The 23,898-nt window shown below is 37.1% G+C and overlaps 1 protein-coding gene across 4 annotated transcripts in view; it reads right to left on the reverse strand.

Annotated features, from left to right (window-relative positions):
* The window catches only part of gria3 (glutamate receptor, ionotropic, AMPA 3), a 73,510-nt gene that overhangs the window by 21,709 nt on the left and 27,903 nt on the right, over positions 1–23,898 (reverse strand). For 2 of the 4 annotated variants that reach the window (XR_001482058.1, XM_015399739.1), the window contains exons 8-11: positions 21,483–21,856; positions 18,687–18,885; positions 899–1,146; positions 99–213 (exon numbers count right to left, since the gene is read on the reverse strand). Coding sequence is in view for 3 of the 4 variants with exons in the window: in XM_015399739.1 (XP_015255225.1) it covers positions 99–213; positions 899–1,146; positions 18,687–18,885; positions 21,483–21,856 (936 nt within the window). In the remaining variant the exon portion in view is untranslated. The remainder of the gene's footprint in view (positions 1–98; positions 214–898; positions 1,147–18,686; positions 18,886–21,482; positions 21,857–23,898) is intronic. The other 2 variants (XM_015399738.1, XM_015399737.1) reach the window with 1 other exon arrangement.

The following is a 23,898-nucleotide window of genomic DNA, read 5'->3' on the forward strand; positions in this document are numbered from 1 at the left end:
ACAGTGGGCCCTCGGCCCACTGATTCTGCAGTCAGTGACGACAGCCTTGCCGATTACTCTGTGCTAGGATACCCGATTTTGGTGACATCGAGGCTGACCTTAGAGTCACCTCCCCCGCTGCCGCACTCTCCCTTGTCGTACCACCATTTGTTTTTCAATTTGTCCAAGAGGCCTTGCTCATTCAGTTTTAACACTGCCAGGTTAACAGCATTTCTTGAAACGATAAAACATAGCTTGTAAGAAAATGAACAGGTCCGTGAGAAATCTAATATGAAAGAATTAGTAGGTAATAGTGATCATTATCAATGGTTCATTAGGGTAGAACGGGAGGGACAAATTGGCAAAGAGTTCCACAGGAGTGGAGGGATAAAAAAGCACTTTTACAGCAGAAAGGAAATGTTAAGAATTAGAGAGGTGGCATGGAGGGTTACATTGCTTGTAACTGAAGTGTGCGGGATGGGGACATTCTGTCATTGCTTGAGGAAATATCAGGGGAAAAAAACATCCAGCATGCAGCTTAACACTCATCACGACTGACACACCAGCATGTGAACTAGCAGAAATGATTCAGAAATAAATAGAGAGAAAGTGGAGGTAATGCAAAAGGAGCACCACACATGACGAGGAGGAGGAGAAGGAACTGAAAGAACGACACGAGGTGGGGGGCACATGGACACACAGAGAGGGAGTCAGAAAAAAACAAACAGATAAAATTAAAACAAGACAACGATGTGCTGATTCAGTTCAGGTAACCCATAATACTGTTCACCTAGAGATGCACTTGGAAACAAAACAGAAGAATTAAGGAGTGAGGAAGAAGATTATGACAAAAAGGAAACATCAGGGTAGGTGGAATACTATAGCAACATGGAGGAGATTGTTATCTTATCCCACCCACCCTAATGCTGAGCCTTTAGGCGTGGCCACGCCGTAGCCCTTAGAGTCCAGGTTGCCGCCCACTTTCATGGTGTCGCAGGGCTTCCGCTGCTCTATGTACTCGTTCATCGTGGATTCCAGCAGAAACGCAAACTTTCCCTTCGACTTCCGCACCCGGGAGACCCCGTCCGGTGTCGTCTTCACAAACACAGATGGTTCAGCTGATTTCATGTAGGACCACATTTTCTCATACACGGCTATTTTGGAGCGCTGCATGGAAAGGGGGAGAAGGAGAGAAGACGGCAGAGGGTTAGTCGTGCATAATGACTAGAGAGAAAAGACTCACCTACAAAATACAGCAAAGGTCACTGGATCCTTCAAACTATGGTTCCAGTCACTGCAGAACTGGATTCGAATCAAATCAAAAGGAAAGTTTGAACCCAGCTCTGCTCAACTCAACAACACACAGAACCATACAGCGTCCAGGAAGGCAACCAGGAAGAAAACTGGCAAAAAAAAGACGACTCATGGAATGATTGTGGACATAAAGCAAACTGAAAACTAACTCAGACAATTCCTTCTTGGTCTGCTGTCGAACAGAGAGGTTGGCTTGAGCAGGGAAGGTGGGGCTACATGGTTTGGGGTTAAATGCCAGCTGGAATCAGAATGCTCTCCTTGTGCAACTCTGGGTTCTATCAGGGTTCCATGGCTTCCTCTCACAGCCTGAAAATATGAACCTAAGTTTGTTCATTGATTCTAGAATGTCCACAGGATAGATGGATGACAGACGGATGGACAGACAGGTGGATGGATGGATGGATGGATGGATGGATGGATGGATGGATGGATGGATGGATGGATGGATGGATGGATAGAATGATGGATGGATGAGTGGACTGGATGGATGGATGAATTGATAACGGGTGGAGGGATGTTTTGTACTAAAGTAGTTCTTTCAGATAATCTACTGAGAAGCCTTGAATATGGAAATACACACTATTCATGTTTTTATAGGAATCTACATTTTATTCAACAAATATTGAGATTTTTGTAAAAATTCAAGGTTATGAAAGGAATATCTGTCTGAATTTATCAGTAAGGAAACATGTATTTTTTTACTCTACTTATGCTGGACTCACACTGAATGCTGCGACCATGCTGACCCAGCTGTAGCTCCAGTTCGCACCGCAGCCACACCGTGTTCAGTGTGAGCCGGGCGTTATTCAGGTAAAATCTCTTACATGCATTTTTGCTTCTAGCACACATTAAAGTCTACTTTCTGTATCTAACTACTCAGGGCTGTAGAAGAAATGTGGTTTGTGGTAGAATCTGAGTTAAACTCACATTTGTTTGAGATCTTTTGAGTCTAATTTCTGGTCCTGGTGATTCTCTTAAATAACAAAAATATTATTCTGAATTTTTGCACCTTGCTAATGAAATAATATTGATCTTAACTAATATTGATGATCCTAAGGTGAATGACTGACTTTTATATTACAGACTCTGATTTGTTTGGGTTTAATGGAATATCACTCCAAGCTTTCAGAAGGTAACCTCCGTCAACAACCTTCTTCATCTGTTACTTTAAAGCTTTACTCTTCTTCTTCTTTGGTCTTCTCAGCGCAGACTTCTGTGCATTTGCATCACTTTTATTGTTTCTGTATCTACTGGATGGATCGATGACCCGTCCAGGACTTTCAGTACATCTTTAGGAGGAGTTCAGACCCTCAGATTTTACCACCTTGAGTGATGACCACCGTAAATATTTAATACCTGATAAAAGTAAGGAGAACTTTGTTACTACTGATAGAGTCTGGTTTACAGTACCCAGTACTATTACATATTGTCACAAGAATATAGGTCTCTACGTTTTTAGATAAAGATTGAAGGTTTTTAGAGTTATAGCAATGTGTTGATAGGGGAATCTGTCAATGAAAATAAAAATCCTGAGGAAAGTAATTAATATTTCATCTGCGACTTCTTCCTCTCATCCACAGTTTAATGTCTCAGGGGTCTAGATGTTCCCACAGCAGGACATGAAGTGAACCTTGAACTTATCTCCAGTCGCCCTGTTGGACAGAACAAGAAAGAAACCAATCATGCAGACTGACAGTCAGGACTTTGGCTTGTAGGAGGCCGAACCAGCAGAAATCCAGTAGATCTTTCATAGAGTATATTAACAGTAAACATGGAAATAGTTTAAGACTTGCATTGAGTCGGAGAGTGTTTCTTAATTAGAGACTCCACCACTTCTGCCAGAAAAAATTACCATTTTATGTGTATGCCATATTTATGTAACGGTGAAAGGTTCCTCTAAATGATGGAACCAACATTAGCGAACCCAACAACACACAACTTTAACATTAGGCTGCTAAATTTTAAAAAGCAACACAATCCAAAAAGCACCAGCAACCATTCAAGTCCAGACTCTTTTTACAAATGATGCAAATGATCGATTAATGAATAATCTTAAGCTAACTGACCTTATCAATCAATTAATCAATTAATAAGGAGTAATTTTCCTATAAACTGATTGTTCTGAGTCATTAACACTCCTGCCATGATACCACAGGTCGGGTCAGAACCAGAGGGGAAGTAGGTTTGCTCATGTCAGAGGGCATCATCCTGACAGTTATCGCTCTCCTATACAACCGAATGGATTCTACGTGCGAATGCAAAGCGGAGTCCTGGCAGGCTTTCTGCCAGCAGCCTGAGGTCAGACAATCTGGCAGCTCAGCAGAAGTAAACCCCAGACCCCGTTTAGCATCAATATTAATGGGCAGATGAGCCCCAACCTCATCTCAGTTTATGCTCCTGCTAGCAGGGGACAGCTGGTGACACAATCATTGCATTTTTATTTCTTTCTGGCCCAATTATTTATAACATTCTTGTCCAAGGAACATTTTTCATGCCTGCGCTGTGTTTATGGAGTTTTTAACTTTTAAAACACAAAGGATTTCTGTTCTAAAGAGCAGCTTCAAATGCAGCAGAAGGACTAAAGAGAACATATATACGCTTATGCTTATGATTTTCATAAAACATCTTTATGAACATTCAAATTGTATGACATCTGTAAACCTTTTTTATTCTGAATTTAGTGGCCCTCATCTTATCTTTTCACCTTTATATGTGAAGCATTATAGTACAGAGTGTTACAGTGACGTCAAGATCAAAATAGGAGGAGCTGGATAAAGCCATATGATGCCCTATTGGCACAAGGGTGCTGATTTGAATGTTAGCTTTTAATTGAATCTTTTATCTGAACAAGGGCTGAATCATTTTTTTTTTTTCAGATGAATCAATAATTGAAATAATCATCAACTAATTGGGTAATGGAATCGATCTGTTATCTAGAGTGATGTTATATAGACTCTAAATACCATCTGTCATTCACACTAATGAATAACCTACTTACAGCAGTAATGGTCTATATGCCCAACTCCACTACGTCCTGAACTTCAGCAGCTCCTTGGTTTCCTGTCTTTCATTACTGGACAAACTGATAAATCCAGGTGTGTCTGGCCGTTCTCGCCATGGTTACTGAGATCACACACCAGAAATATAACGTAGCCCATTGAGACAAAACATTCATGAAATACAAAGAATATTTTTTATGTGTACTAGAGGTGCCACTAATGACTAATGACTTTCAAACAACTAATCTTTCCATTAATTTTTCGATTAGTCGACTAATCTTAACAACCAATTTCTAAAAAAAATCCCCCATTGGGGGTTTGCAGGGTAGCCGCTGGATGGTATGGAAGCCCGTTTCCACCGCATGAAAATAAAAAAATGCCAATTGGAAAGTCATAATAGTCAAATCAAAGTCATAATTATGAGATACAAAGTTTGAAAGTCGAATATCTCAAAATTCTGACTTTGAAAATAAATTATGAGTAGTACCAGACATGTTGTAGCAAGTAAAGGAGCTTTAAGACAGGACATGACATGCACAATGTTGTGCTCTTAAACCCATTATTTTTAATGGCATGTGCTGAGGAAGGGTGCGAATGAGCTGGGATGTCCAATGCACAGTGCAAGGAGAGTTCACTTTGACCATGAGTGCAGATGGAAAGTGCAAGTGCAGTGCATACTTAGCGGCTCTGTCCTTCAATATAGTACACACATACATATAGCTTGTGGTCTAAAATACGTACGTTTTTCGAAACTAGCTTTTGGGATTTCATAAATATCCTAACCAGAGGTTTTAAAAGTATTATAAATCCTGCTGTTTAAAAACACTTTTGTAGAAGTTAGAGGATCAACTTAAACTTTTTACTCCAGTAAAAGTATAACAGTACAATTTTTAAACTGTTTCAAGTAAAAAAGTAAAAGTAATGCAGGAAAAAATGTTTTGTTGTACTGCACTACCCTTTTAAACAAATATTTTTGTACCTCTGGATGATAACTTCCTTAGACTTAATTTTCTTAGTGTCAAATTTAACTTTGCATCATCTTGAAAATGTTATTTTGGTATGTAGTCAACAACAAGTTGGGGAAGCACCGAGTCCAACCACAAAGAAATAATGGTCTGGATGAAACTAATTATTTTGATGTTTTCTTTTTTTTTTTAAATACCAACAGGCCATAATGAAAATTAGCTTAAATGAAGCAAAACTAATTAGTCTATTTTAAAAAAGTTAATAGTATAAAGTAGAGATAATTGCAAAAAATGTAAAGAGCAGAATTAAAAGGTGTCTAATGAATAATTAATAAAGCAATAACCAACATTTCTACTTAAGGAAACAAAGCATTTGTACTTTGTTACTTGACACCTCTGATCCTAAGTTATGTTAATTGTGCTGATTTGTGATGTTTTAAAGAACAATGTCAAAAATCTGTCCCATATTTTCATATTTAAATGGTAGCAAACAGATGTAATATATAAAAAATTCAAGGTCTTGGTCCAATTGTCTCAGAGAAAACGTCCCCAGTCTCCCTTATATGTTCGAATCTTCTTTTAACATTTTCTGTCGTTTAAAATTTATATTAAATACACTATTTTATTTCTAAGTTTACAAGATGAATCTGTTTAGATCTTATTTATTAAAAAGGACTTTCTCTGATTATTTGATTAATCAACAAAATCAACCATAAATTAATTGATTACTAAAATGAATATGAATGAATAGCTGCAGCCCTAATCTGGAGATATTAACTAAGTTAGATCACTCTTTTTATGCTAAGTGATAAAAAAAAAGCCAAGCCAAAATCATTGAAAAGTACTTTTTTGGTGTAGAAAAATTCATTTCCAAGATAATTTGCACACAGAGTAATGCTTTCAGGTCTTTTTGAAATATTTTATCTTTTAAGCCATAATGAAAACATGACAGGATTAGAAAACTGCATCAGACTTATATATATATCAAAAAAACATTTCTGGCTTCAGATCAGTAAGAGTTATCTGGAAACATTACCCAGATAACATCAAAAAAATATAAATGAATGACAAACGTTGAGGCAGATTTAAACTCTACGTGTGTCGGCTGCTTTCAGGAGGCAGTCGTCTTTAACGCGTTTGACCTCCGCACTCTGAGACCGACAGCTTCACCTCTGTGGCCCAGTCAGCTGCCAGCTGGAGCTGCTACAGACGTGCACAGCAAAACCCTGATAACAGTAGGCACGCTGCTAAAAATGGCCAGCGAGAGGCTGATCGCTGGTCACTGGGGAGCAGGAGTACACAGCTGTCTACGATGGAGGAGGAAATAAAGGGACTGCATTAAGCTGGGCTAATGTGACCTTTTGTTTTTGAATCTTGGCAATGAGATGAAGATGAACCCCAGAGGTAACTTACTTTTATTTGTTGTTGTTTTTTTCTCTATGATGACAGCAAACATTTTGTATTTATTTTTTCCAACCAGAAGCTGTCATACTACAATTCTGATCTAAAACCAAACAAAATTTTATTACGATAAGTACATTTGCCTTTAATATGACTAAGTAATAAAGTTGATCTCCCAATGGAATAAAACTTTTTGCCTTTAAAATAGAATAGCTAGATATTATGCACTTGAAATAAGATAATGGAGTTTTTTGTTATTATAAACATAAATAAATAAATTTCATTTATTTCATTATTTTTTAGCCAATTGTCTGGTCTAACTGCTTAAATCTAGGAAAACACAATATTTTCAAGAAAAAAATATTTTTTGCACTAAATATATGTCCTTAATTATTAGAGTGTTTGATGGAGAGTAAGCCGTTCTGAGTTGATTCAGATCAGTCTAAACGTCACAGTTTAAATTAAATGAAAACATCCGGGGGATCCAACAAACCACAGCAGCTCTATGTTGTGCATGGCCACATAAATAATTCATCAGACATGTAATGGATTGTGGGCTCGGGCTAGTAAGTGAATCATTCTTGACATATGCACGATTTCAGTTCAGTGGAGTGTGCATGTAAACACACCTCACATGACAATAATGGCTGATGACAGGGCCTGGCCATGGTGTGAAAGCAGCGGTTCTTTACTGGGGTGCACGGAGATGAAAGAGCTTGTCAAGACCAGCATGGTCATCTCTGTGGAAAACTGTGAGACTCCTCATACTGTAGGACTCAAAATGTCCCCTTCTGGCAGACTTCAGCAAAAAAACAGAGCAATACTCTAATATCTGAAATTAATAACTGACTGAACCACAACATGGGACCTGACAAACTGTTAAAGCCTGACAGCGAACGCAAAAGCTACATCTACATCCAGTGAACCGGTGGGGAGACAGACGGACTCCTCCTGCAGCTTGTGGTTGGTCTGTCAGCGGCTGACAGAGATGAGAGTGATTCGAGGCGCTGTGTGTGTGTTTGTCACGCTATCCCACCAAAAAAAGAGTCGACAGCCTGAACACAGCCTGCACGCTATCGCTGAAGTTAAATATTTATCTGCAAGAAACCGCTAGCTACAAACATGCATGTTTATCATAAATTATAACTCTTTTCCTGTATGAACAAGGTCAGCAATAAATAATGAAATAAATGATTTACAGAATAAAATCATAATTACTTTAACATAGATGTGTCTTAATTCTTCCACGTTTCCCCGAGGAGATTTCATCAGATAAAGTGTGAGCATGTATTTATCTACTGCAGGTGTCCATTTCTAATAGTGTGTTGTTATAATGCGTTTTGTTAACATCTATTTTTTATATTTGCTTTTGTCCTTTTCGACCCCCTCAGTAAATAACTTAAATGCTCTTGTTACATAATGCATGTCCTATTGATTTTATTGTCCTTACATAAGGTTAGTTTGCTGCTGCTTGTGAATATAAACAGCTCCAAAGGAAGAAATACTGCAATAAAAAATGAGGAATTTTGGGCCCATGACAGAAAATAAAGAATAATAGGGCCTGCATCTCTAGAATTTTAATAACTTATTAAAACATTTACTTTCATAGCCTTTACACTGTTGTTCCTTGCTGTAATTCACTACTAGTTTTAGCACAGCAATAATGTTTTAAATATGAAAAAATATTTGAGAAAAAATAAAATTTGAAAAAAATGAACACATGTGAAAGAATTACAATCTGTAAAAAACAGATTTGGAAAAAATTAAATTTAAAAAAATAAATGATGAAAAAAATCAAAAAAGTTTTCTTGAATAAATAAACTCTGCGTAAACAGCAAACTTTTTTTTGATTAAAACACTTATTTAAAAGTTTAATGTTTGGATTTGCTAAACGTGGTCTTTGCCTGCAACAGTAATGGTGACGCTAATGTTTGATCTTATCCAACATGTAATTCATTGTGTTTGACAGAAAGCTAACACTGCTGTACAGTTTTAAATACACCAGCCAAACACGGGGTGAAATGTTTGGTCAGCATAAGGGGAGACTTTTTCAGCAGGGAGCAGAAAAATAGAAGAAAGGCTGCAATAAGCTATAAAAGACAAAACATGCAGCCAGCACTGCAGGGGGAAAAACATATTTACATGTTAAAATGGCCTAGTTAAACTCCAGCCCAAAATCTAACCCAGAATCAGTCTGTAAATTGATATTCTATTGGGTAAGATAACTGCCAATTAAAACATATTCATAGCTGGTTGAATTTGTAAATGTTAGTTAATTAACATGATAAAATCTAAGATTTGTATTTGTTTCCTGTTGTCATCTCATACATAGATGTGACATCAGAAGTTTCATTATGTTTTATCTGGACAGAAATAATGGGATTGAAGTCCTGATCAGATCTAAAACGCTTCATGTAAACATGTCAGAATGAAGATTCTAATCTGATTTGGTCCGATCGGAAAGAAATTTAATTTTGAAAGAGAGGTGGTTTTCACCGATCACCATTCCGATTGGCATCCATATACACAACCATCTGGATCTTTGGAGAAAAAAATAATCTCCACGGAGCACATAATCAGCGTAAATATTTTCTGGAAAATTAGACAGTCTGTTCATGTTTAAATGACTTGATCTGATTCAACATTTGGTAAATATCCCAATCCCAGAAATAAGGGGTAACACATTGCATGCAGTCTAAAGAGGATGTACCATGAAAAAGAAGTTAAATTACAGCTTCAAGGGTTAACAAATCCCCTCTAAAGACAATAACGAAGAATAAAAATAACTTCAATTTATCATGGACCCCGAGCGATTTGATTTAGTTGTATTAACTCAAAAATCATTTTTTGTAATTACTGTAAATTTTAGCAAATTAAAAATGCTTTCAATCATGAGACCTTTGATCTAAATCCAAAAACTGCTCTTTAAAAGTCGATCCTCCCCGTCTGCTGGAAGAACTGTGACTTTTACGCTCCTAATAAATCCAAACATGTCGATTTAGTCCTAAGAGCACTGTTGATGAAACACATCCTGCTGAATGGAGCCCATCATTACGACATTTCCTGACTGCAGCTGCTGATTGTTGAGCTGCTTTTGGTTTGGATGAATCACTAAGAAGCTTCTCCAATTTTTCATTCCTATCTGCGGAGGAAGGTACAAACAAAATGCTTTTACCTTGGGACAAGTGTCAGTAAGTTTTCTTTTTCTTTTTAGGAAATTGAGTGTTAAAAACTCTTTTTTATCTACCAAAACTTATGTACCAAAACTTTGTCAATTTACTAAATAACTAAATAATTTACTAAATAAATGCCTTTTCTTTTACATTACACTGGAAAAAAATCTAAATCTAGATGTCATTTTTTCTTATAATAAGTGCATTTGTTCTTGGATTGTGGATGAAAAAGATACATTTTGCCAATGGAACAAGACAATTTACATTTAAAATAAGAAAACACAATTGCATTGTCTTATTTCAAGTGCATTTTATCTAATTATCTTATTTTAAAAGTAAAAATACTCATTCCATTGGCAAACTATGTAATTTACCTACTTAAATTAAGGGTAAATACACTTAATTTAGGAAATTTTTACTTATTACTAGATCGTTTTTCCAGTGTAGACAAGGAGTTGCCAAACATTTCAGCCTGTGGCCCCAAAAATATCAATGCATCCTGTTCAGAACCCTCTAAAGTTCAAACAATTACTTCACTCTATATGTTTTTTTTTTATATACATAGAAAGAAGTAATCTGATCATTTTTAAAATGTATTATTTTGAAACAATTGATTAACTCCAGCTTTATTTAAAGTGCTAGTAACATGTTTCATAGGGAGTAATGTCAAACAGTTTGACCTGCTTCAGTATAAGCCAAATAGGTAGTTACACAGGGCGGCATTAGAAATGGGGCGCACAGTAAATAATGTATCCCTCTGGGGTCTGATTAGTTACTAGCTTATCTATCATGTTTGGCCAGGTTTTGAAATCCTCATGAAATGTAGAGCTTCTGACCTCCATTCCAGTCACTTTAAATGTGTTACAGCCCAACAAATGGATGACTTTAGAACATTAAAGTTCATATATCCTGATTTTTAAGCCTTTAAAATCACTTATAGGCAAATATATGATAAAGTAATGGCTTTACGACCCTGTGGGAATACGTTTGTTGGGAAATATAGCTGTTTTCTTCTGAACCATAAAAAAAGCTTGCTGTCAAAGCGAAGCCACCTCACCCTGTCTGGGCACCGCCCAGACCATGATGCTTGTTTATCCAAACACTTCTCAAGTCTGAACAAAGTCCAGACCTATTACTTGTGTTGTGCCGTTGCCATTTTTGGCCTCGATACGATACCTGATACCTCGCTGTGCAGTATTGGCAGATACCGATACCATAAAAACACCATCTGTTTGAAATTGATGTGTGTGTATATATGAAGAACTGCATACTACTTGGATGCTGCCTACCTTTGTGAAGCAGGAAAAAGATTAATACAAAATTAATCTAGTAGATCTTTTTATTGCCTACCTGGAATGGGTGGCATAGTTGAATAAACTTTTGGTTCTCAAAATGGTATCGACACCCTATTTGTACTTGCTGATACCACCATTTTAGTGCAGTATCAGGGCCCCGCTCGATACTGGTATCGGTATCGGTGAAACACTACCTTTACTGCAAAAAAATTATAACTAATGACTCACAAATTAGCTAAAAAAAAAAAATTGCAGCTCTGGGCAGATAAGCTGCTGAAAGACCCACTGATCTAAACTTTGACCTAAGATCATGGCTCTCTGTCCACAGCAGCCCTCCCTGATCAGAGGAAGTTTAACGCTTAGACAACTTGATTTTGCAGATGCAGGCTCTTTAAATCAAATTATATTATTTAATTTATAATTATAAATGTTTAATTGTTCAATACTACATTTTACAATTTTATGTTATGTTTATTATTTGAATTATGCAATAGATAAATACATAAATGTTACAGTTACTTATTTCCCGGTACATTAATTGAATTAATAAGACTTTCATAATTATGCATTTCATATATTTTGGCCCTCCATACACCTCAGGGATTGCATCGAAATGACTGCGTAAACCATCTTGCGACCCTCTCCTTGGTGTCTCACGACCCTCTAGGACAGCAGCCAGCAGGTGGGTCAGGATCCGGACCCAACCTGATTTAAAACATTTATAAATGACCAAATGTTGTCTGACGACAGTGTCTAACTTCACTTGCACCGCTTCTCCTGTTAATATAGTAAAGCCATCCAGAGCCATCCAAATTAGCCAATGAGCTGCGTCAGTAATTGTTGCTGCTGCTGGCTACTTTTAGACACAGTAGGCAAACCTGTGGCAAGCCAGGCGGTGGGAAAGAAGGAGAAGATGATGAGAAAAAGAGAATAGAGAAAGTGTGGACTGCTGGATTAACTGAGGTGAACTGGTGATAGAAAAGTGAAATGGTGTGCTCAAAGATGACCCTGCACATTTAGAGTATGTTTGGCTCAGTCTAGTGCTGTGAAGCAGGATTCTCCACCATGAACATAATCATAAATAAATATTGATCCAGGCTCACGAATGAGCACCTTGATATGTGCTTGAGAATGGCTTTGTCACCATTTAAACCCAGGTTTAAAGCCTTGCAGGCCAGCCTAAAGCCAACTGCTCTCATTAAGACAGAAAAAATTAAAAACAAACAATCAGTGCAGGTGTTTTACCAAATTTCACCAAACTGAAAGATTGTTGTTATACACTTCAAAAAACATTTTAGATTTTAAAATGGAAAAATGTTCCAATTTCTTTTTTTATATATATATATTTTTTTATCTAAAAGTGAACGTATAACATGGATGCACAAACACCTAATTGTTAAATGCTGTTTAAAGGATAATAAACGGATAATAATTAAAAATGTCTTCGGATCTTTACCAATTGTTAATTTTCTTTATTCAGATCTTGCTGATTTGTAATTGGTCACCCCTGATCTAGGGGCTCCTGCCCCCAACTTTGAGAACTTAATCCTTTAAAATTTTGCCAACTCAATAATTTCTAAGAGTTTTGAATCATGTAGAGAATGAAGCTTTCTTCTCCCATACAGTCAAAAATATTTCAGGATTTAATGTTTGGATCCCTTTTTTAAAATAGTTGAGTCAGAGAGATGATACTAATTGTCTAATGTCCATTCTGAGGGAAGCCCCTTTAACCAAAATCAAAAAAGTTCCCTTTTTGAAGTTTATAGCATACAAGTTTGCATTTCTAAAGATGGCAAACAGCAGCAAATGATCGAAGCTAACAGACAAACCTGCTTCATTCCTGCTAGGATCTCAGAAGAGGAGACTAGAAGATGTGATGCAGCATCTGAAAGCAACAGCAAAATGCCTTTCGGTTCGCTCCCATATCTAAAGCAGGACTTGGTTTTTTTGTATTTATCAAATGTCGCAGTCTCACTCCGAGCAATCACACCAAGAGAACGACAGGGGCTAAAAATAGAAACAGCTCTAAGCTGGACTCTGGATGTGAATGTCAGTTCTATTTCTAAGGAACATGGCGTCATCTGTGAGGATGTGCTTTATGAGCAGATGCCTGCAGATTTGAATCCTATTTTCTAGTTGTTGAAGCTTTATTTTAATCAGATGAAGTGACTCTGATCACCCTGAGCTTAGCCAAGAGGCACCAGGAGCAGCACATCTACACAGCTCCCTGTGCTGTTAAAAAAATGTAAGAACTTCAGTATGTTCTTAATCTGATTCAAGACTCATCCATTTTTTTTTACTTATTTTATTTCATAACTTCAAACCACAGCTGTTTTTTATATAAGATCACTTTAATGTGACACTAAACTGAAAAGTTAAAAATAAATAAAATAAATTATGGCTAAATGTCCCTGATGATGACCTTAGAAGTCTGTTGGAGAGCATTAGTGATCGATGAAGATAAATGCAGGGCTATAAAGGGCTATGAAGTCAGAATTATAACAAACGAACACATGCATGGTAAATAAGACTACGAGACCCCAATATGTCAAATCCATGCTCCTTCTCTTGCTTTTTATCTGCCTGTAGATTCTCTCTTACTCTCATTTGGACCTGTTTTTATGTGGCTCATGATAAATTTTGTCTCTTTGAGGGAAGAGCCAAGAAGAGAAAGTAAACTGCCTGTGATTGGCTGCTTTTCAGGAAACCCGCCTTTTAAAACAGTACTGAATTTCTCCTGGTTGCGGCCAGTAATATTCCCAAAGCATATTCAGGCTAATAGCTGTTCTCTTCAAGAGTTTAATTCTGACTTCATACCCAAAAGCATCGCTGTAATCAAAGTTTTATAAAAACAATGTTTAAATGAAAGGAAAACTGTTTAACGGCAGCTGACGACGGATTAGAAATATAAATGTTTGTGCTCAGCTATAAACAACAGTTCAAAGCCTCACTTTTCTTAATATAAACAGTGAAACATCAGCTTAGCTCATATGACGCTCCCAATTTAACATGAATCATTTCAGAGCATATTGCTGCTGCTGTCAGAACACATTCATGACTATTGAATTATTTAATGATGTCTTTAATTAACCAATTTTTAGCTCTTAAGAAAACAACAGTTAGCCTAAAGATGCTTTACTAACATTACAAGCCACATCTTACATAAGGATACTTTATTGTTTCTTTTAATTTTTTATTTTCTTTTAGATATTGTCCTTTTGATATCTCTATAAATGCTTAAATGTTCTACATGTGTGACAGACTGGCAACCTGTCCTGCAGGCGATAGGCACCGATGTAGGTACCAGATGTGCTCGGGGCCCTGTCCTTTCTTATGTCGTCATGATATGATAAGGTGACCAGATTTCTGCAATCTAATCTGGGGACATTTCCAGCTCATAGATAAAAATAAATACATTTTATGAAAACTAAAATAGGAAACAGGGACATTGATGTTTTCATCCATTTTTACATATTTATTAATATTTAAACAAAAAATCAAGTGTAAAATCCAGGAATGCAGCTCCTCCATTTCCTAAGATAAATAATATGAATCAATCAATAGTGTTTATTAGTGCCATCTGGTCATTCAGTCTTCTATGTCTTCTTCCCTTGTGAGCAACATAACATTGTGTTCAGGCCAGTTTGCATCAATACAGAGTCTGGGGCAATTTTCCTCCTTTTCCATTCCAAAAAATTAAATTGAAACTTTTTTATATATATCTGCAAATTGAAAAACATATTTTATTTCTACATAATAAAAACTGTAAAATGAAATGGCCTCCAGTTGTTTATACTGTATCCTGGACAGCTGCAGTGCATTGGGTAGCCTCCAGCAGCCTGTATTAAAATCTGTGTCACCATTAAAAAAGTTACATTAGATTTTTATATTCAGATTAAATTACAACCATTAAAAGCATCTATAACTCTGGATCATTCTCATGAGCAGCTTGAAGCAGCCACACCAGAAATAAAGTTTTGTCATTACACTATAGATGAATGAAAAATAATCTCTCAGGGTCAGCATAAAAATAATGTGTCCTTTAATAAAGTTATAGTGAAACCTAATGGAAATATATATTTAAACAATCCTAAAACTATTCATTCATGTGTACTTAGATAAAGCTGTGCTTTTTGTTTTAAAGAAGCTGTTATTATTTTGATAGGATGTAAATGTTAAGATTATATGATCCTATTATCCCTGTTACAAAAATCCACAACAAAAATAAAATATGGGGGCAGAAACTGAACATATGCTGGATGCTGATTTTTGTAATATGTCATATTAAATTAAGTGTTTACTTCCGCATGTTTTGCTCCTATGAATTTAATAATATAGAGCATGCTCTCCTTGAGCTCCGAGGAAGTCGGAGCGCAGTAAGACGGGACAAGGTGAAGCTGCATCCAGCCGGGTTTGATAATGATCTTCCTCGTCTGATTTAAAACTGGAGCACTCTGCTCCAAATCTATACGTTAACAGCTGTTTCTGTGCGCATGTTCTACCATAATAACAGTTTACATTTTCCCCCTCATTCATAAAACCGTAAAATCAGGGACATTTCCGGGGACAGCTTTAGCCGGGGACAGGTGGACGAAAACGGGGACTGTCCCGGGAAATCGCAGACATCTGGTCACCCTACCCTTAGCAAAAAGTAGTTTATTCAAGTATACGGAAAGTGCACTAATTTCATACTTTAAATCAGGCAGTGTACTTAGAGTTTACTTATTCTAAACTATATTTCATATCCTTAAAGGTACACTATGCAACCGGTGTTGATTTTCCAGTGAGGCTCCCTCCAGAGGGCGAAAGTAAAAGTGCACTGTCGTAAATATGCNATATGATCCTATTATCCCTGTTACAAAAATCCACAACAAAAATAAAATATGGGGGCAGAAACTGAACATATGCTGGATGCTGATTTTTGTAATATTTCATATTAAATTAAGCGTTTACTTCCCCATGTTTTGCTCCTATAGTATAGTATAGTCAAGTGAACTTGACTATACTATTGTTTACTTTATTGTTTACTAAAGTATACTTTAAGTATACTTTAGTAAACTTAAAAATGTCCCAATTTAGTTCGAAGAAGCATTACTTTAGTAATACTTCAGGTACACTAAAGTACATTGTCCGGGTATACTTTCTAAACTTATACTTATACTTAGGTATTCTTAATAGAATTTACTTCAAGTATACTACTTTTTACTAAGGGTATGATATAGCAATGCCACTCGGACAAAATATATAGAACCGGTTTCCTAAGAATAATATTTAAACTAGAGTCTCAACATATTATTACCCATATTTGCTGTTATTTTACGTTTCATCTGTGATCTAAAGTAGCCAAAACAATCATTCTTTTTTAAAGAAAAGCACTGCCTTTTAAGACAGACTGAGCTATGTTATTTAAGGCGACACAACAAGCCTCAGAGCTTCCTTTAATTAAGATCTGAGGGCAGAGGAGGACAAATGGAAACCCTTAAAAATGACTTTTGTTGAGTATTTAGACAAAGAAAACAGTTTTTCTACTTGTAGAGTATGGAAAGTTGTGGTTGACACAAAGTTAAAAGCTGTGTAGCTTAATATGGCTAACTGACAAAGCTAAAAGATGCTAACCTGTTAGCTACTGAGCACAGGTAGCTACAATGCTACCCAGCTCTCCCTATTTATATCAGGTCTAATAGTTACTTTGGTCACCATAAAAAGATTTTTTCATCGTTGTTATCAATCAAGAATTGAAGAATAAATTTCATCAGTCATTAGACACGCTAACATTACAGATGCTCATGTGGCAATATTCAGCCAATCATATAGAGTAACATCACTGGAATGCGCAGGGCCTGAACAGATCTGGTATTAACACTGGCCGCAGCTCGACCCTGACGGGATAAGCGGGAGAATATTGATGGATGGATGATCTACATGATTAATATGATGAAATGCTCTCTAAATGATTAAACAACAAGAGCAACTGAATAAAATAAAATTTCAAGCATAGCCCACTGGTGAGTTGCTGCTGTGTTTTCAGAAGAGGGGACCCCATTAGTCCTTGAGGGCCCATTGATGGCTGCAGGCACAGCATTGGTGACCCCTGGTTTAAGACTATGTGACTGGTCGTAGGAAATATAAAGTTTCCGTGAAACTAATATCATCACTGACATGAAGATTGAAGTTTGACTTTTTTTTTCCTTCAGCTTCTACATTTTAAAAATGTATTTTAGCCTTAATTGGTTTTTCTTTAAAGTTTGAATGATATTTTTCGGTTTCAAAATCTTTTATCTCAGTTTTACTTAATTTTTCATTATAAAAAATAAAAGTTTTAAACAAACTTTATCCCTACAATTTAGTTCCATAAAGGCTCTCCCTTCTACTACTGAATCGACCAATCACAGCACAGGAAGTGGGAGTTAAAGCCCTGCTGCAAACTGTAACCACAAAGTCAACAATGCAGCTAAAAGGGATTTTAATGATGCCCTTTATTATGCATTGGATTAGCTGGGTAATCCTTATAATTTCAAAAGCTGGCTGATGGAAGTGCTTTTATTTTAATAAAAGATGTTTTTGTGTCACATCTGTAGTTATCTGATTGGTTCTAACCCGTCTTTGCTGACTCTGTTAGTCTCAACCTTGATATCCTCTATCAAAATGGATATCTTATTGAGAATTTGTGAAGACAACTAAAATATTTTGTTCATGGATCTATATATTCACCACTCATTCTGACTGAGCTTGAGATGCTTTGGAAAGAAAACTGGGAAGGAAAACATCTTAGTGTGGGAAGCTTGTCCTAAAAGACCTACAGCCATAAATGCAGAATGAATGAGTTGACAAGAGACAAAATGAACGAAGTAAAAACTTTTAATGGGTGCTATGTGTAGGGATTAAACAGGGATCTTTGTATTTAAGCAGCCCTCCAGAGGAATATAAAATAGAAATGAGTGTGCATATTAGTGGAGAAGTTAATGAAAGTTTAGTTTATGAATCCACAGATGGACTCATGAGGGAGCCTAATTGTCCCAGATTCAAGGCAGAAATAATCTTATTGTAAGAAAGAAAAAAGTTAACTTTGAAGAAACCAAAATTAATCTTGTGAATTAAATGGATTGTGGACATGAGGTTCATTCCTTTTGTTTAATCATTCAGTTCGGAGGTAACGACATGAGGGCCGAGGTTCCACCCCAAGAAAAAATATTAGCTCATCTTAACTTTTCATCACAAAGTAAATCACTGAACAAGACAAATGCTTATAATTTAATTTCAGCTGTTTTATCCTTTAGTAAAATTTATTTAATTTGATAAAACCACTTTTTATGATGAACTGAACTAATTAGATAAAAATGTATTAAAACTTTGTTTGGCTTTTGGGCTTTAAAAGTGCTGCATCAGGGAAGAAATATACTGTTCTAAGCTTTTCTATTGATTATGCTTCAATCTGTTATGCGGTGGGTCATAAATCAGAAACCAAAGGAAGGCTCCAGAGAATCTGAGCTTCTGGCCCACGCTGGGTTAGACAGAGCCCTACCTGTATACAGTGTGGAGATAACCAGCTGAGACACTCACCCTAAAGAACTCCTTAGTGGAGCCTGAGTCTAGAGTGCCGTAGGCGATCTCCGTCTGCTTAGCCAGGTCCTCGGCGCTCTCAATCGGAGAGACCATCCTCTCCACAGTAAGGAAGGCAGCAAGGTTGGCCGTGTAGGAAGAGATGATGATGAGGGTGAAGAACCACCACACTCCCCCGACAATACGGCCGGACAGAGACCTGGGATGAGGAGGAGGAGGAAGAAAGAGAGAAGCAGACACAGACATGAGAGCAGGGTGCTCAGATCGACATGTGGAGGAGGAAGGGATCACTTCCTATTGTGTCTGCCTCACTACAGAGATTAATCGCTTGGTGAGAATGATATAAAGCTTCATTAACTGAATGTGACTGTATCTGAAAGTAGTTTAGAAGTTTTAGAAGGTTTGAAATCATCCTGAATAGTCAGGAAGCCGAGGAGAATAACAACCTGAATCGAGTGGCCTGACCTCTGCTGTCATGCTTCCTGTGACTCCAAGATATAAAAACAGGAATATATTTTCTGATTTTTAATTAAGATGAGAGACAAGTTATTGTCTTTGGACCAGAGCCTTTGTAAAAGAAGCTGATTATTCAGTAATTACATTCTGATGGCATTAAATGGCGCTTCTATAATAATGTAAAAAAGCATTGGTGATATTTTTGATTCAGACTTAGACATATAAACTTCATATTAAACATTTTTAAAGAATTTCTGGTGGCTCTGGTTATCCTGAGCTATGTCTATAGTTTTGCTGTTATTGGCCTACACTGCTGGAGGACATAGGGACCACATTTTATAACTCTTCTTTATTCCACTTTTATTCTCTAATTTTGCATCATTTGTAAATTGTTCTTTTTCTTTTCTTAGTACTAAGTACTAAAAAATGTACTAAATGTGCAGTGTTGTTGTTGCATGTGATGGTACAATATTATTTAAAACTTATTTAATCTAATTGAACTATCCGAGGGTTAGTCCCTTTAAGAGTTGGTGTTAATCCACAGAGTTTAATTGAAGCAACGCTGTTAACTGTTAATTTTAAGATCAACACTTTGCAGCTAGAAGTTGTGGTGAAGGTTGCAGGAGTACGTCCCACAACCGGAGGGTCACTAGTTTAAATTCCAGCTCAGTCCATCTCAGTTGTTATGTCCTTGGGCCAGACACTTCACACACATTGGCACTGATGGGGCTCAGAGGGCCAAGTGGTGCCTGTGTACATCAGCCTGGCTTCTGTCAGTAGGCAACATTTCAGCCTTTGTTTCTCCATCTGAGGAAAACTACTGATAGTGTTGAATTCTTATTTGTCTGACAGAACTCAATCTGCTTCGACTGTTATGCTGATTTATGAGTTTATAAGCCTGTGACTTTTGAATATGGATCTAGTTTGTCCAAAATGGAGGTCTGTGTTTCAGCTGTAATAAAAATTGGTTTTCAGATAAGTTCCTGTTCCTAAACTCAGCAAAGACAGAGATGATGATCAGAAACTGCACCTTCTGTTTGATGTATTTCTTTTCTGTTGACAAACCAGTTTTAAAATGTACAGACAATATTTAAAACCTTGGTGTTATATTTAATCACACAACTTTAAAGGTGAAGTTGACTATTTTCCTTTTCTGGGTGGATCATCAAAATAAGTGGTCCTCCCTATTGTCCATCATTCTGGTGATATATTTAGGTAAGGCCGTCCTACGTGTTTGTCCCACATTTTCACTTACTGGTGGTGAGTCTGGCATAGCGGAAAAATTACAAAACTTTTGGAAAGTACGCTTGTATAAGTGATGCAAACAGCCACTTTTAAACAGAGGGTGCATGAGGAGAAATGGGCTCATGCACGCTCTCGCACGTATTTAATAGGTGTTCCCTCTCAGGAGCGGGTACAGGGTTGTGCTTGTGCATTTTTTTTTAAGTGGAAAGGGTGGGTCTGTAAAAAAATTCACAAAAATTAACCACTATACATTGAATTTGATACTTATACAGAGAGTTTGAGAAAACAAAATTAAGCCAATTATGCTCACAGCACGATATCACATATTTTCTGGTCTGTGCGGTTCTTAAAATTAGTGTTTTTGTCACATATTTTTAAGAATAAAAATACAGAGTTCCAGGTTGATCATTTACCTTTTGCATGACTCTGTTGCTCTTGATAAGATAAACATATCTCTGCAGGACAAATGACCTTAGCCACCTGTACTGGTTCATAAGATGTAATATTTGACCAATCTGATTATTTACAGTTTGAAACAATTGAAAAGGTAGCTCTATATGAGATACATCTATGTTGGAAACTCAAGCAAATGAAGTGACTGGCGGACAGATGAATGAATGTGTGGCGAACTGGATGAAAATGAGGTTCTGTAATATAAGTAATCACACAAAATACTTAATATGCGCCAAGATGATGACCGTAAAATGAGACATGCAGCAAAAACACGGTAGCCCTCCAAGAATCGTGAGGAAGTCCAGCTGTTACTTTGCATAAATCTCAATGACCCCAGTGCATTTTACAGCCCTCAGCATGGTGGATAGAAGTTATTTTGTGGACAGCGGGCATCACTGCCAGCATGCAGCTTCAGAACAGATGAGTGAGCAGAAGAGGAGGGATTCTTGCTCTGAGAAATGGGAGGAAGGGGCGATGGAGTGGAGCATGAGGTTAAGTGGGCAGCAGAAACAACAAAGCTCAAAATAACCCATATGCACCACTGCAGGATGGAAAAGCATGTATGGGACTATAAAATGCAAAGAGATGATATGATTAGGCATCTGGAGGGGGTGGTGGTGGAGAATGAGCACAACAACCAACCTTGGTGAGATATCGCATCCTTGCTGCATGAAGGCACCCAGGGAGAACCACAGGCTATTAAAAATCCCAAAGTCGTTTGGAGGGTCAGGGGGGCTCTGAGGGTCTTTGGCCTCATCGTTCTCATCCAAGTGCCACTCATAAGGGCTGAAGCGGCTCACCAGGAAGAGCACCACGCTCACGCCGATATAGGCAAAAACTATGCACATCCAGATCTCATAGGCCAGAGGGTCCAGGAAGGAAAACACTCCTGGCTTAGACTTTTGAGGCTTCTTTATCATAATAGAGATTCCCAAACTCATGAAGGGTTTCGAGAAGTCTATCACTTCTTCCCGCACCAAAGTTATGGTGAGAGGAGCCACGGCTATATCAGCTCTCTGTAAACATGAAAGCAGGCAGGGGTTAGTCTTACAGGAATAACCATAAAAAACATCAAGCAAGGCTATAAATATTAAACACTTCAAAGAAATATCGATTAAATGCAAAACCAAACCAACACAGCTTTGCAATGCATTTCTGGAGTAAAAAGGCCTGAAGAAATGCACCTATTAAGCATATATTGAACAGCAGACGTGTTAAAAAGCCGGTTGGAGCAAAGGGGCCATTTGGAAATGAGTCTCTCAGCATTTGTGTTGCTAAATGTCTTTGTCTCAATCCAAATTTCTGTCATGAATCAAAGCGAGAGTCAGAAAACAGAGGAGGGAGCTGATGCAAGCAGTTCATAAATCCTCCAGCTTGCCTGAAAGATACTCTGCAATGCCTCACAGACATGCAATTAGTATTAGAGACCGCGGTGACAGATGTTGAACGCAAAGTCAGTCAAAAAGCTGCGTTCCGGCGTTCATTCATCAGCTAGGGAGCTGATTAACATCAACACAAATGTAGAGGCCTTCTTACAGCCATTTCAGTTACAACAGGGCGGCATGTCTGTAGATCTAATCCAACGAAAACTCACACGGAAACATATGCAGAGTCTGCAGACACATATCGCAAATTCTGCAGTGACATTCCATGCATGTCTTTTTCACTCTCCTTCTCTGAGTTAGATTTCCAACATTACTCATTCAGCAGCTGAGGTCTCATAAAAGATGCATATCGTCCTTTTGGAGCCAGGTTCAATTGCAAATATCCCTGAGCTGCATGATAAAAACAGTACCATAGGTTTAAGATACAAAGCTCAAAAAGGCTTCAAATAGAAAGTTGCTCGCAGAGAAAAAGGAATGCACTTTTACAAACCTTTTCACACATCAAATATGCTAACTTCTTTTAATTTATTGGTCCATCTTCCACCACAAAGTGACCATGAGTCATGATGTTTACGCAAATACAGGGTTTTCTCACTGCATACCATATCATGATAAATACTATTAGTAATAGAAGGCAGGGTGCCTTATGGTGAAGATAAAATAGGGAAAAGCTCCAATCTTCATTTTCCAACCAGTACAGCCTGATTGAAAGTCAGAGCTGCTCTTCTGAGGATGAAGCTGCACTACTTTACCTGCAAACAGCGTGGATGTAAAAGGAAAACATTTTTTGCATAACTCACCTTAGTACAGATCGCAACAACTCTCATACTCCTTTAAAGTTTTTCACATTTGTAACACTAACAGATACTTTAATGCTTTTTATTTTGTTCTCCGAGGCGTTTATGTATTTTTAAATATCTAGACTGACATTTTTAGGTTTTTCTATTATTGTTGTAAAGCAAAACTCAACTCAACATTTAGTGAATTTTGCTCCATTACTCTTACAAGCAAAGATATTTTGTGTTTAAAAGAAAGTTTTAAGAGTAAGTTTGCCATTTCCTTTTTACATTTTTTTTCACATTCTATTTTTTTTTAATCCTGTTTGTTTTTCAAACTTTTTTTGCAAATCATATTTCATATATTTTCAAATTAAATGTCTTTGTATTTTTTTTTTTACCAGGTTGAGTCTTATGAATTACATTCTTTTCAATATTTATTAGTCATCACTCCAGCAGAACTATAAATCCTACTGTTTAAAACAATCATTTAGGGCCGTGCAGTGGACAGAGCATAGGACCCATGTACGGAGGCCTTAGTCATCGACACGACCGACCCGGGTTCGAATCCGGTCTGTGGTCCTTTGCCGCATGTCTCTCCCCCTCTTATACAGTACCTGCTTTCCTGTCAGCCTACTGTAAAAAAAAAAAAAAAACATGAGCCACCGCAAACCCCCCCCCAAAAAAAACTATTACGTAGAAGTTAGATAATCAAACTAAGTTTTTACTCTACTAAAAATACACATTTCAAAACTATTTAAAGTTTAAAAATAAAAGTAATAGAAAAAAATAGGAAAATTTTTTAAGGTGCTTTAAACTTTTTAGTGGTTACTGCACTACCCTATTAAAGAAACATTTTTCTACAATTTCAGATGATAACTTCCTTAGACTTCATTT

The sequence above is a fragment of the Cyprinodon variegatus genome, unplaced genomic scaffold, assembly GCF_000732505.1.
Source record: "Cyprinodon variegatus isolate N-32 unplaced genomic scaffold, C_variegatus-1.0 Scaffold1044, whole genome shotgun sequence".
NCBI classification, from domain to species: Eukaryota; Metazoa; Chordata; class Actinopteri; order Cyprinodontiformes; family Cyprinodontidae; genus Cyprinodon; species Cyprinodon variegatus.